The sequence below is a fragment of the Sphaerodactylus townsendi genome, linkage group LG03, assembly GCF_021028975.2.
Source record: "Sphaerodactylus townsendi isolate TG3544 linkage group LG03, MPM_Stown_v2.3, whole genome shotgun sequence".
Taxonomy (NCBI): domain Eukaryota; kingdom Metazoa; phylum Chordata; class Lepidosauria; order Squamata; family Sphaerodactylidae; genus Sphaerodactylus; species Sphaerodactylus townsendi.
In genome coordinates, this window is record NC_059427.1 from 19634454 (window position 1) to 19647268 (window position 12815).

Here is a 12815-nt window from a genome sequence, read left to right on the forward strand (position 1 = left end):
GGGGCCTGAGCTGAGGGTGCTGAAGCCAATTCTTCTTCAGTAGGTTGGGAGATTCTGTTTCAGAGGAAGCCACACCTGAACTCGACCCTGGATTCAGATTACTTCTAATGACAGCAGGCAGATTAAATGATGGCTTGCTACGCTACTCAGCGAGGAGCAGAGTTTTTCCCACAACCTCAGGAGACTTCATCTCATGGAAGAGGCCCTTCCTTGGTGGAAAGCTCTTCTCATTGGAGGAAGTCTTTCTACATGGCTGGAAAGAGGGAGGAAGTTCATCCCTCAGGGCAGCACACATGGTTAAGAAATATAGGTCAAGTGGGACAAAGATGGTTGTGAGTATCATGACTTTGAAGCCAGATCTCCCCATTCCTCATCGCTTGCAATATTCCTGGCAATAATACACAGCAACAGAATACACACATTCTAAACGACATATTCAATTCGGCTGAGGAAGTTGAACCATGGCGGGAAATCAAGCATGTTATGCAGTTCGAGACTGGAGGACTGAGAGAAAATTTGCACACAAGGAAGAAAACTGGGCATGAAGCAAAAGCTTTTTTGGGGAAGATTTAGCTGAAGCAGGTCTCGTGCCTGCAGAAACAAGCCTTTTAAAAAAAACACCTCACAATGCTATTCACTTCTGCAAGAAAGAGTTGACACAGACATGAGCAAAACATGGTGATGGTGGCATCTGGGAGACTTCACTGGGGTCCAGGCTGGAAGCCCATTCGCCAAGATATGGCTGGCCTCCACTGGGGCCAGGGCTTTTACGGCCCTGGCCCCTGCCTGGTGGAACAGCCTCCCTCCGTCTGGGCCCTGTGGGACCTTCTTGGTGAGTTCCGCAGGGCCTGTAAGACTGAGCTGTTCCGCCTGGCTTTTGGGGGGGTCGGCTGCTGAGGGTGCCCCCTGCCCCCTACCCTAAGGGGACCAGATTGTCACCTTTAAAAACCGGAACGGGGGGTGGGTGCACGCGCAGCTGCAGGAGCGCACTGCCTTTTGGGGCGCTCCCCGGATTCCCGCCCTGTGACAAGGTGGGAAACGGGAGCTCCCCAGAAGGCAGTGCAGCAGCGCGGGAGGCTGCCTTCTGGGGCGCTACCCTGTCACAGGGCGGGAAACCGGGGAGCGCCCCAAAAGGCAGTGCGCTCCTGCGGCCGCATGCGCAGGAGGCTGCCGCACTGCCTTCTGGGGCGCTACCTGTCACAGGGCGGGAACCGGGAGCGCCCCAGAAGGCAAAATCGGGACAGGTACAAAACCCCGTGGGACGCGGGACAGATTGGTGTAAGGCAGAACTGTCCCGCCAAAAGCGGGACATCTGGTCACCTTATCCTACCCCCTTCCCTTTGTTTTCTGTTTTGTTTTTAACTATGTGGCCCATTTTAGTGGGGGCCTTTTGGGTTCCCCAGGAGGGTTTGGCTTTAGTTCTCGGATGCTGGTTGCATTGTTGTTTACTGGTTTTAGTAATGAGACAAAGCTTATATTGTATTTGTATTGGTTTTAACTTTTGCCCTGTCTGTATATGTTCATTCTGTACACCGCCCTGAGCCCTTCGGGGGAGGGCGGTATATAAAACCATCAGTAAAATAAAAATAAATAAAAATAAAGATACGGTCAACTTGTGTGACTACAGAAATAAGACACAACTTTTTTCTTTTCTGTCATTGGTGGGAATGGGGCTTGTTACAAGGGCAGTATCAGGCTGGGTTGTGCCCTGGCTATAGAGGAAAGTTCCAAAGGGTGCAGCGCTTTTGGATCGTGGCCTCTGTCACCTTTGGACAACAAGCCAAGAAAAAGGATCTACTTCACGTCCAAGCTATCCCTGTCAATCAAATCCCAGTGTTCAGTGGAGAATTTCTCCCTCCCCTCTTGTCGTTTTTCCAGGTGTAACTTCTTATTGTGTCAGTCAATGTTATGTTTTCAGTCTGGGCAGAGAACTGACTGTTAACAATTTATTGGGTCCAATAATTTCATACACATGATAGACAAAACATGAGGATTAAGAAGCAAAAGGGAAAAAATGGAATTATATATCTAATTAACAACCCCCCAAAAAAACCTTTCCACAGTGGGGCCAGCAGATATAAGGTAGATGTTTCTGCAAGCCTTGGGGGAAGGAATATTTGCCGCAGTGGCATTGGGGTTGCTTGCAGGAACTCAAATTGGTGCCTGACATTGTAAGGGCTCCACCAAGGGCCAGGGGAGGGGAGGGGATGGGTGAGAGAGCAGGGAAAGAGACCTGGGAGGGGAGGGGAAGGAAATGCTAGCCAGCAAGGAGGAAGAGGGAAGCAAAGAAAATGGGAAGGAAAAACCATATGCAAAAGGAGATGTTATGGGGAAGATGGCCACTGGAAGGGAATGGAATACCCCTCACTTGCAAGTCCTCATGGGTCCCTGTTTCTAGTATTCTGTAAGATACTGAACATTCACACTGTGCACAGTTTGCTGTGGTATTTTAGACAAACTGATCCTCCTCCCAGGCTGTCAATTCTTTTCTCCCATCATGCACTGCTTGTTCGATTATCTTTTTCTCCTCCACACTGATTGGGGGAAGCACAGCCTTCATCTCTCTCTCCATGGTCTGCATTCTAGCCAATAAATCCCTGTCAAACTCTTTTTTCTTCTGCACCACCATATTATAAATGGCCTTGCGGGCCTCTTCGCAACCTTGGCTCAGTGCCATCCGTTCGGAATTAAATTCCGGATCTGTACTTTCCAGGGTGAGAAGCGTCCCCAGACTGCTGACCCGATCCATTAAGTATTTGTGAGACAGCTCCGTGTAGGTCTCGGCAATCATGTGTACCAGGTGGGCCACAGCCGACGCACTGAAGACATGGTTGTAGATGGTGTCCGTCACAAAGGAGTTGGAGGAATACCCCTTGATCTGCTGGACATCCGACACAAATTCCAGGCAGTCGCTGATCTTTTGATTTAAGCGCACGTCAATGATATTGGAGATCATTTCGAAGAACAGGATCATCTTCCCCCACTGCTCTTTGACCTTCCCCATGGCCTTCAGGCCCTCAGCCAGCATCTTGAGAGCGGCTTCAAAATCAATTTCCCTCACCCTGCAGTTCTCCATCTGGCACAAGATGTCGGCCAGTTCCTTGTTTTGCTTCTTGAAGTTCTCAAAGCTCTTCTGGTACTCCTCTTGAGTCGCCCTGTACATTTCCCTGCCCTGCTCCACCTTCAGATGCGCATTTCTCATCCAAACAGATCCGCCTGTCGACTCCTGTTGGCATTGAGCCATATTGGGTGACTTTGGCGTAAAGGCAGGGGATTTAAGGACGCCGTTGCTATAGGAATCGAACGCAGCAGCTTGTTGGTAAAGATTTTTAATTTTCTGAACAATGGCTGCTTCTTCTTCCTTCCTTATGGCGGCTGATTTTGCCATGTGCTCCAGCTGCTCACAGATGTGTATACCGTACAGAACAACGTCTAGAGCTTTCTCTTTGGCTTGGCAGTTCTCCTCCTTGGATATGTCGTTCTTCAACTGTAAGAACGGCGTCTTCACGTAGTTGGTCTTGACCTGCCCTGTCCTCTTGTCATAAACTTGTTCAAAGTTGATTCTGTTATGCTTAACCACATTATTCTTGAGTCCTGATGCATAGTTCAGTATCATGGATGAAAAGGAGCAGATTCTCATGTCAGGTAACGGGCTCCCTGGGTTTGGCGCGGCAAAGCCGTCTTCTGTGGATCTCCCAAATTTACTTTGCAGTAGGTTGGTAAAACTGTTGAATGCGCTGGTCACTGCAGTTACCAAACCCTCCACAACCGTCATCGCGACAGCTTCCCATCCCGAAGGGACTTCATCCATGGCTTTCTTGTACTGATTGAATGACTCCTCGGTTTGCTTCTTTATTTTTTTGTGGTATTCCTCGGCCATCTTCATGTTCTTCTTTGCGGTCTCTTCTCTGATTTTCGCCTGTTTCAGGGCAATCCTCACTTCTGCCAGCTCTTTGGCATAACCTGTCTTGGCGTTTGTACAGACCTCCAAGACTTCTTCGATCAGGACGATCACATTCTCATATTTGTCCCTCACACTGCGCGCAAGGCTTGCACACTTCACTACTATAGATTTCATGCTCCGCAGTTGTCCGGGAAGCGTGGCGTTGGCTACCTCCACCTCCTGGAAGAGAGTCTGGACCATGAGCTTCATTCTGTCTGGGATGGTGGCCGTGAGCAGTCGGATCTGGTCCATGTTGACGTGGGCTTCTTTGAAGGCATGCCAGCCTTCATTGCTCACTTGACATAGGCAGGCCCTGAAGGACTCTGGGTGCCTGATGTATCTGAAGCCTTTGGGAGGTGGGTTCAGGTTGATGGAGAAGTCTCCTTGGCCTGCAGAAATGAAGATGAGTTGTCCCAGGATAGCAACAGAAAGAGGGGCTGGCATCAGGTACTCTTCCCAGTTGGCATAGGGCTTCATGATTAACTCCGTCTCTTTTCTCACATCTTGAGCTCTGCTGATTCTCATCTCAGCCTTGACCACAGCTTGGCATTTCTCATCTTCACTTGCCATGCTGTTAACCTGCAAGCCTAAACATATTTTACATTGATTACTAAGAAGAATCCCAGGAGGTTTATTCATTCGAATTTTCAAATTACTCTTCCCCTCAGAAACTGTCTATGGTTGGTCACAATAATATGCATGAAATGGGTATTGAAACGAAGAACAATTTTTTTATAACATTCTGTAACAGCAGTAGAAAAACAGGAACACAAGATTGATTGAAATGTGTTTGCGATAAAAACACAATGCAGTTTTGAAAAGTGTTGAAATATGGCCTTTTTACATTTTTTTCTAAATCATGATAATATTGGTACCATTCTTACCCTTTCAGATAAGTCACAGAGCTGGTGCTGCATATATATGGTCAGGAAATAGAAAGCTGTGATGTGAATCTTGAAAGGGAGGGAGGGTCAGTTGTTTCTTTGAGCAGAAGTACCGCTGGTGGGGCGCAGAAGTAGTCTAGGTAAGATGCTGGGTTTTCATTCCAGTTACTTAGAGTATTGCTGTTCCTGTGGGTCAGATTAGATGTGATTGCGTCCTTGTGGTTTCCACAAGGACGCCGCCATTTTAAAGATGCTGTGAGACCCTACAAAACAGCATACTTTTCCAGCACTTCAAAAAACAGTGTGGGTGGGGACAGGAAAAGAGCCCTCAGCTTGCTGCGCTCGTGAATTTTTTAATGACTTTAAAATAAACCGGGACGGGGTAGGCAACCGCCCTCGCGCGCAAATGCGCGCACAGCCGCAAGAGCGCACTGCCTTCTGGGGCTTGCCGTTTCCCGCCCTGTGACAGGGCGGGAAACAACAAGCCCCAGAAGGCCATGCTCCTGCGTCCGGGCGCGTGGGAGGCTGCAGCACTGCCTTGCGCCCCAAAAGGCAGTGCGGCAGCCTCCCAAAAATCGGGACAATTTAAAGAACCCGCGGTACGTGGGACAAATTGTTTGAAGGCGGGACTGTCCCACCAAAAGCGGGACGTCTGGTCGGCCTACTTTAAAATGAGGATGCCATTACATCAAGCTTGGCCCTGAATCTCCATGTCGTCCTGCAAGTGTGGCATGTTATCTTCTGTCAAGCCTGCCTGCCACAGATTATCCATCTGGGGCAGTCTGACACAGGCGGATTCCACATGGGTCATATACAGTGGTGTGGGGCCGTTGTGGGGGAGGACTTCACACTGCTGCCGCTGCTAGAGCACAGCTGCAGCCACATATTCAGTGGTGGGATTCAGCAGGTTCGCACCACTTCAGCAGAACCGGTTGTTAATATGGTGCCTGTAAACAATCAGTTGTTAAATTATTTGAATTCCCACTACCAGAACCAGTTGTTAAATTATTTGTAGTCCCCCCCACAATGGCATTTTTTTGACTCGCTAGTTTAGCAAGTCTTTTGAAAAACGCCGGTGTCCACCCGGTGCCAAGCAAAAGGTACTGGGTGGAAAGTGGCGTTTTCCCCATGCCACTGTAGTTCCCCTGTTACCTCCTCTCGGCTGCCATCGCTGTGCAGAGGCCAGGGGACACGCTTCCTGGCCTCCGACCCTGGAGGCATCACCATGGCCACGGGGGTATGTCCCCGCAGCTGTGCAGAGTGACGGCAGCCAAGAGGAGGTAACAGGGGAACTACAGCAGCAGTGGCCCCATGGGCCACTGGGGCATCGGGGCCGTTTGCAAGACAGCATGCATACTGCCCTGGGGGGTACGCCGCCGTTGTCCCTGCAAGTGCGGAATCCACCATAATAACAGTGCCTGTCAACATTCCTCTTGGGAAAAGTGGGCTTGTCTCTGTCACAGTGAAACACAGATTGTTTGATGGAGTGATTGGTGGGATATAAAGTTCTCGAAAGACTGACAGCCACTGCCTTTGAGAGCCCTGAAGTGGGGTAGCACTCATCACCACAAGACTGTGAGAACAATCCCCCACAACAGGCTTTTGCCAAGTTCTGAAAAGAAGAAAAGCCTCCTTGGTTTTTGCAAAAAAAATTATCATCTAGACCACACTACGGAAAGATTAGAGTCATCAGCAGTAGAGTGTAATCTAGAGAACTGGGTTTGTTTCACTCCTCCTCCACATGAAGCCTACTGGGTTATCTTGGGCCAGTCACAGTCCTCTCAGAATTCTCTCAGCCCACATGGACACAGGCAATGGCAAACCTCCTCTGAACATCTCTTGCCTTAAAAACCCTATGGAGTCACCATAAATCAGAGGTAACTTGACGGCACACACACACACACACACACACACACACACTCACACACACACACACACACACACACACACACACACACACACACTTTAAGTTCTGCAGCATCACATTCATTTAAAAAACCAGACCTCCTCTCCTCTCCCTTGTATGCAATCCCTCCCTCCCCTTCCCTTGCATTGCACCCCTCCCTCCCCCTCTGCTAGGGTCGGTGGGCCATGTCAAGATGCCACGCCCCCTCCTCCTCCCCTCCCTTACATGCGACCCCCTCCCCTTCCCTTGCATGCCACCCCCCCCCCCCCCCCCCCTTCCCTTGCATGCCACCCCTCCCCCACCCTCCCCTCCCTCCATTGCTTGCTCTTTTACACAGGTTCACATAACCCACAGAAGAGGGCTATGCGTGCAAAATTCAGATGTATGACAATCAAGATTTTTCTTTTGCACTGAAAAAAGATCTGAACACACATGAACTCAGTTTATATTGAATCAGACTATCATGCCAGCCTTTGAACTGGAGAAGCCAGGTGTGACAAGCAGAGCAGAGAAATGCACACCAGAGAAATATAGGAGCCAAACAGAATGACAAACTGATTCCGTCAATAGGAAAAGGCTGAGATCGGACAGAGGGAAGCTCAGAGGAACAAGTTAGATTTCAAGGGGTAGACGTTTGAGTTTAAAAGGAACATGCACTCAAAATCGGAGGAGATCCCTTAATAATTTTCCTCATCTGCTTAACTAATGTGTTACGACAGCTCTTCTGTAAGCTTCCCATGTCTCAGGCAGCAGAGCTCCAACCAACCCTTGCCCATTAATGCTTAAATTTCTGGGGGCAAACTGGGGCCAAAGGGTGGAGGCAATCATTCCGGGGAGAAAATTTGAGAAGAAAAATAAGACCTCATCTACTTACAGGAAGTTCTGACCACAGAGTTCCTGCTGATTCCTAGAAGGCTGTTAGAGCTTCTGTCAACACAATAATGATGATGACAACCAGAACTGGGTGCTCTAACTTCTATTCTACATGCATAACCACTAGAAGAGATTGATGTTCCATTACCGTGCATGCAGTGAAAGCCTTCGACAATAAAATGGAAAGACATTTGCCTGGGTATGGCATTAGGAAAACTAGATGGTCCCTTCAGTTGATTTTTCCCCTCCCTTCGAATTTTGACACCCTCCAATTAAAAAAATAGACTTTTACATTTTTGTAACAACTTCTTTTGTTGGCTTTCAGCAACTGGTAAGATGTCTGTGGATATAGGAGGCACAACACTGAATGTGGCATCACATCATTTCTGGTTCATGGGCCAAAATTCATTGGTCTACAGGGCTTGGTCGAGGGCCTTTAAATTTTGGCTGCACTTGCATTATACACATAATAAGCACTCTCTGGTTCACCTAATACTATCAGATACCCAGAGTAATTCATGGTTCTCACTGATAGAGAGGAAGATCGAATCAATTGGTATACCCCTTGACTCCCTTCTACCTTTAACTTGTTCAGAATCGTATAAATTATTAAAACAAAAATTGTTGGTGAGAGAATGGAACTATTTAACTCTGGCAGCGAGGAAAACTTGTTCACCTTTACATCTATCAATCCCCTTACAACATAACAGAATGGCCTCCTATCTGTATCATCTGACCAGTCCAGATCAGAGAAGAGTTTTTTCACTCGCTCGCTTCAATGTTTTCCCTTCTGCCATACTACGAGGTAGATATAACAATCCAGAAATGTGCAAAAGGGTGTGTTCATGTGATGCAAATCAATTAGAAACATTAGCAGTGATGGCGAACCTATGGCACGGGTTCCAGAGGTGGCACTCAGAGCCCTCTCTGTGGGCACGCGCAAACAGAGTTGCCCCCACCCCCCACACACATACATCTAGGCTGACCTGGGCTGCTGGGCTCGATTATTAGCATTAAACCTAAGACCTTGTTTTGGGGGAGCTGTGTAGGTAACCCTGTTAAGTGCTGTTAAACCCCACTGATTTTCATGCGAAGAACTAAAACGTGATCCTTTACCTGGGAGTAAGCTCGGTTGCTGGCAATGGGGCTTGCTTCTGAGTAAACCCTTCTAGGGTTGTGATTCACCCGTTGGAAGAGTTGCACAGTTGCTTCAAAGCAAAGCCACCGACTACCACCAAGCTTACTCCTGAGTAACACATGCCTCGGAACCAACCATTTTTTCTAAACAAAAAGCTCAATATTCAGGTTAAAGTGCCATGTTGGCACTTTGCGATAAATAAGTGGGTTTGGGGTTGCAATTTGGGCACTCGGTCTCGAAAAGGTTTGCCACCACTGCCTTATGGGGATAGAAAGGGGGGGGGGGGATGGCAGACCGCCATAAGAAAAGGGAAACCGCAAAAGTGCAGTTTGGACTTTCATGGTCGGATACATCAGTTGCAGACTGATCTGAACAGACCTCCCTTCCAAGTGGCAGAGCTTAATAAAGAATTGCAGTGGGAATACACATAAACAAACCACACAGTCAGTGTCGGGAAACCCTAAAATGGGTGATAAAAATGCCCACGTCCCCTCATTTATTGAGCTTTCTGTTTCACAGTAAGATTCCCCCCCTTTGAGCATGAAAAATTAAGCATGTTCATTTCCCAGCGGCTCTGATGTCCAACACCGGTTTCAGTGCATCATTTCCAACAGTGTTTCTGTGCTTCTCAATAGAAGCGAATGCAATCAAACACACCCATGCAGAGTATTGCATTTACCCCATATTCTCATTCATCGATTTGTTTTCAGAACGCTCTGAGATGCGCGCATGCCCACAAACACACACACGACAACTTTAGATCTGGGGGAGCCTTTGGTGGGGAAGGGCTTGGTTGTCCCCAACTATTAGCAAGCGGGCTGGCTCCTTCCTCTGTAGGGTCGCCGTCCTGCAAACGGGGCCTGGAGATCTCCGTGAATTACGGCTGCTCTCCAGACATCACCTGTCAGCTTTGGAAGGTCGGCTGTGCAACATTGTAATCTGTTGAGCTACACTCTGCATTCACGGCGGCTCCCCGCCCCCTTTTCCCTCCGCTCCCTTTTTGTCCCTTGTTCTTCCTTCCCTCCTCCGGTACCGCCTCCGTGCAGCGCCTCCTTGCCTTGACCCCACCAAGTACCCAGAGGAAGAGGAGGAGTAGCAGGACAAGATCCCCCTCCCCTTCACTTTCTTGCCTCCCACTTTTTTTTTGGGGGGGGGGGTCTGGGACTCCCAGAGGGGTCAGAGCTGTCCTCTGAGGTCTGGAGGGTGCAGCCATTTTGACCAAGTCCTGCTCCAGGGAGCTGGAACAAAGTTCCAGGCAATGGAGACTCTGCAGGGATCTATAATGCCCTAAACTCAAGCGCTCTGCCCCCTATCCTAACATCTGATATATGGTATGTATAGATGGAAGGACGAGGAATTGCCTTTCTCTCGTTTTCTTAGGGACCCCTTTGCTCGATCTGGGGCTGTGCCAAAAATATGCCTGCAAATATTTTCTTTTTAATAAATACTTTTAAACTTTGGGTGCTGGTAGCAGTTCTCTGAACCAGGTAGAAACACACACACACACCACACACACACACACACAGAGAGAGAGTCTTGAATGCACTTTTTTTCCAAAGGAGGGGAGCCAGGAGAAGGCAGGGTGGCAGTCACCAAAAATATTCCTCCCGGGGATGGGGAAAAAAGCGTTTCTGTGGTGCCCGGAAGTGGGGAAGGAGGAGACATAGAGGCAAAGCCTCGGAGTTGGAAAGGAAGGGGGGCTGTTCACCCTCTCCTGTGGGCAATATGATGGGATTTGGCAAGTGCCAGTCACACAATCCAGTAATGAAGGAGTTAATTGTTGCATGCTAATTAGTTAGTGAGGTCAGAAGTCAGGGACCAGGTAATTGATACCTATTGGTTGGGTGGGCTACATGCAGGTCTGCACGTAGGCTTTAGATATATGTTCTCTTTGCGTTGCACTCTGCACGTGGGTCAGTTCAGTCTATCCATAGTTTAGTAGCCATGGAATAGTCTAAGCAGCAAGCTGGCTGTTGGTGCTAGCTAGTAAGAAAGATGTTTATCGTTTTTCTTCCAAGTTTCCCTTCCCTGTAGTAAGTAAACTTTATTTCAGTAAAGCAACTGGTCTCTGCCTCATTATTGCATTAACTCTGCTAATTAAGTATTTGTCCACACGACACAATTCTTACAACAAACATGTGGTGGCAGCAGCTACGGGGGGGGGGGGCCTCCAGGAAGAGTTGGGAACCCCTGAGAGAGGGTAGGGGGTGGAATAGGGCTTGCAGGTTAGAGCAGTGATGGCGAACCTTTTTGAGACCGAGTGCCCAAATTGCAACCCAAAACCCACTTATTTATTGCAAAGTGCCAACATGGCAATTTAACCTGAATACTGAGGTTTTAGTTTAGAAAAAACGGTTGGCTCCGAGGCGTGAGTTACTCAGGAGTAGTCAGTGGTAGTCAGTTGCTTTGCTTTGAAGCAACCGGGCAACTCTTCCAACAGGTGAATCACAACCCTGGGAGGGTTTACTCAGAAGCAAGCCCCATTGCCAGCAACCAAGCTTACTCCCAGGTAAAGGATCGCGCTTTAGTTCTTTGCATGAAAATCAGTGGGGTTTAACAGTGCTTAATAGCGTTACCTACACTGCTTCCACAAAACTAGGTCTTAGGTTTAATGCTAATAATTGAGCCCAGTGGCCCAGGCCAGCCTAGATGTGTGTGGGAGGGGCACTCCGTTTGCGCGTGCCCACAGAGAGGGCTCTGAGTGCCACCTCTGGCACCCGTGCCATAGGTTCGCCACCACTGGGTTAGAGCAACCTGTAGCAAGGCAAGAAGCAGAAGCCAACTTGAGGGGGGAAAGGAGGGCGAGGAATGATTTCCCAGGATACATTTCAAAGCCGCCTAGTTCGACCCCGGGGAAAGTCTGTGGTAAGTCAGCTGTACATGCAGGAAAGGGCTCAGTCTTGCTAGGAAGGACTGCCATTAAAAAGTGGTTTTTGTCATGTATTCAGTTACGTTAATTACTCGTTTTAATCTCACTGTAACAAAACAGGAAACATGTTTTCTGTCTTATGAGCACATGTTTCGGAAAACTTTTGATTCCATTGGGGGGGAGGGGGGGAGGGGACCGGATCCTGAATTAACAAAAGTTCTAGTACACCAGAAAAAATAGTAAACCAGGTTAAGCCATCTAAGAAAGACACAAATGCTCTAGAGCCAATGTTCGTGCTCAGCAGCAGTGAGGGTCTCTCAGCGCCTCGCTGAAGGAAGCATAATACTCACCCGCCTGCTCTGACTGTGTCTGTGAGTTGAAGTTGAGGCTCCCGTTCTGTGCGGAAGCGGTCTCCGCCGATATATATACGGCTCCGTCATGTGTAAGATTAATCGGCAGAATCTAAGCACTTCCTGCCAAGAGATGTTTGTGCTGCAAAGCCGGGATGGATTCAAGAAACCGGCTGGTTTACAGAAAACCTAAACTGAAAGTTCGAGCCAAACAAGGGAGGAATGCCGAGCTGGAGAGGGGAGCTGAGCCAAAGGAATGTTTGAGCTGCTGTTTCAAGGCCAGATACAATGTGGAGAGAGAGGTCCCGCAGAGGTCAGAGATGGGAAAGCAGAGCACGAGGGCAACCATCGGTAGGCCTGTTTCTTGTTGTAGAAGGCTTTCACAGCCGGATTCAACTGGTTGTGGTGGGTTTTCCAGGTTGTGTGGCCGTGATCTGGTGGATCTTGTTCCTAATGTTTTGTCTGCATCTGTGGCTGGCATCTTCAGAGGTGGATCACAGAGGGGAGTCTGTTACACACTGCGTCCAGGGAAGTCTGTTACCCACTGGACACAGTGTGTAACAGACTTCCCTCTGTGATACACCTCTGAAGATGCCAGCCACAGATGCAGGCAAAACGTTAGGAACAAGATCCACCAGACCACGGCCACACAGCCCGGAAAACCCACTACAGCTTGTTCTGTTGCCTTCCGCCCATGCAGAATAATGCACTTTCAATCCACTTTTCAATGCACTTTGCAGCTGGATTTTACTGTACGGAATAGCAAAATACACTTGCAAACCAGTGTGAAAGTGGATTGAAAGTGCATTATTCTGCATGTGTGGAAGGGGCCTAAGTTGGATCCAGACTGAA

General features: G+C 48.6%; 1 protein-coding gene across 1 annotated transcript; it reads right to left on the reverse strand.

Annotated features, from left to right (window-relative positions):
- Positions 1–1307: 1307 nt before the first annotated feature.
- Positions 1308–12195, reverse strand: LOC125428987. The gene is made up of 2 exons (XM_048489686.1): positions 11964–12195; positions 1308–4530 (listed from the first exon to the last, which is right to left on the reverse strand). Exon 2 carries the CDS (start codon positions 4511–4513, stop codon positions 2450–2452), a length of 2064 nt encoding a protein of 687 aa, XP_048345643.1. The 5' UTR covers positions 4514–4530; positions 11964–12195; the 3' UTR covers positions 1308–2449.
- Between the last annotated feature and the right edge of the window lie 620 nt (positions 12196–12815).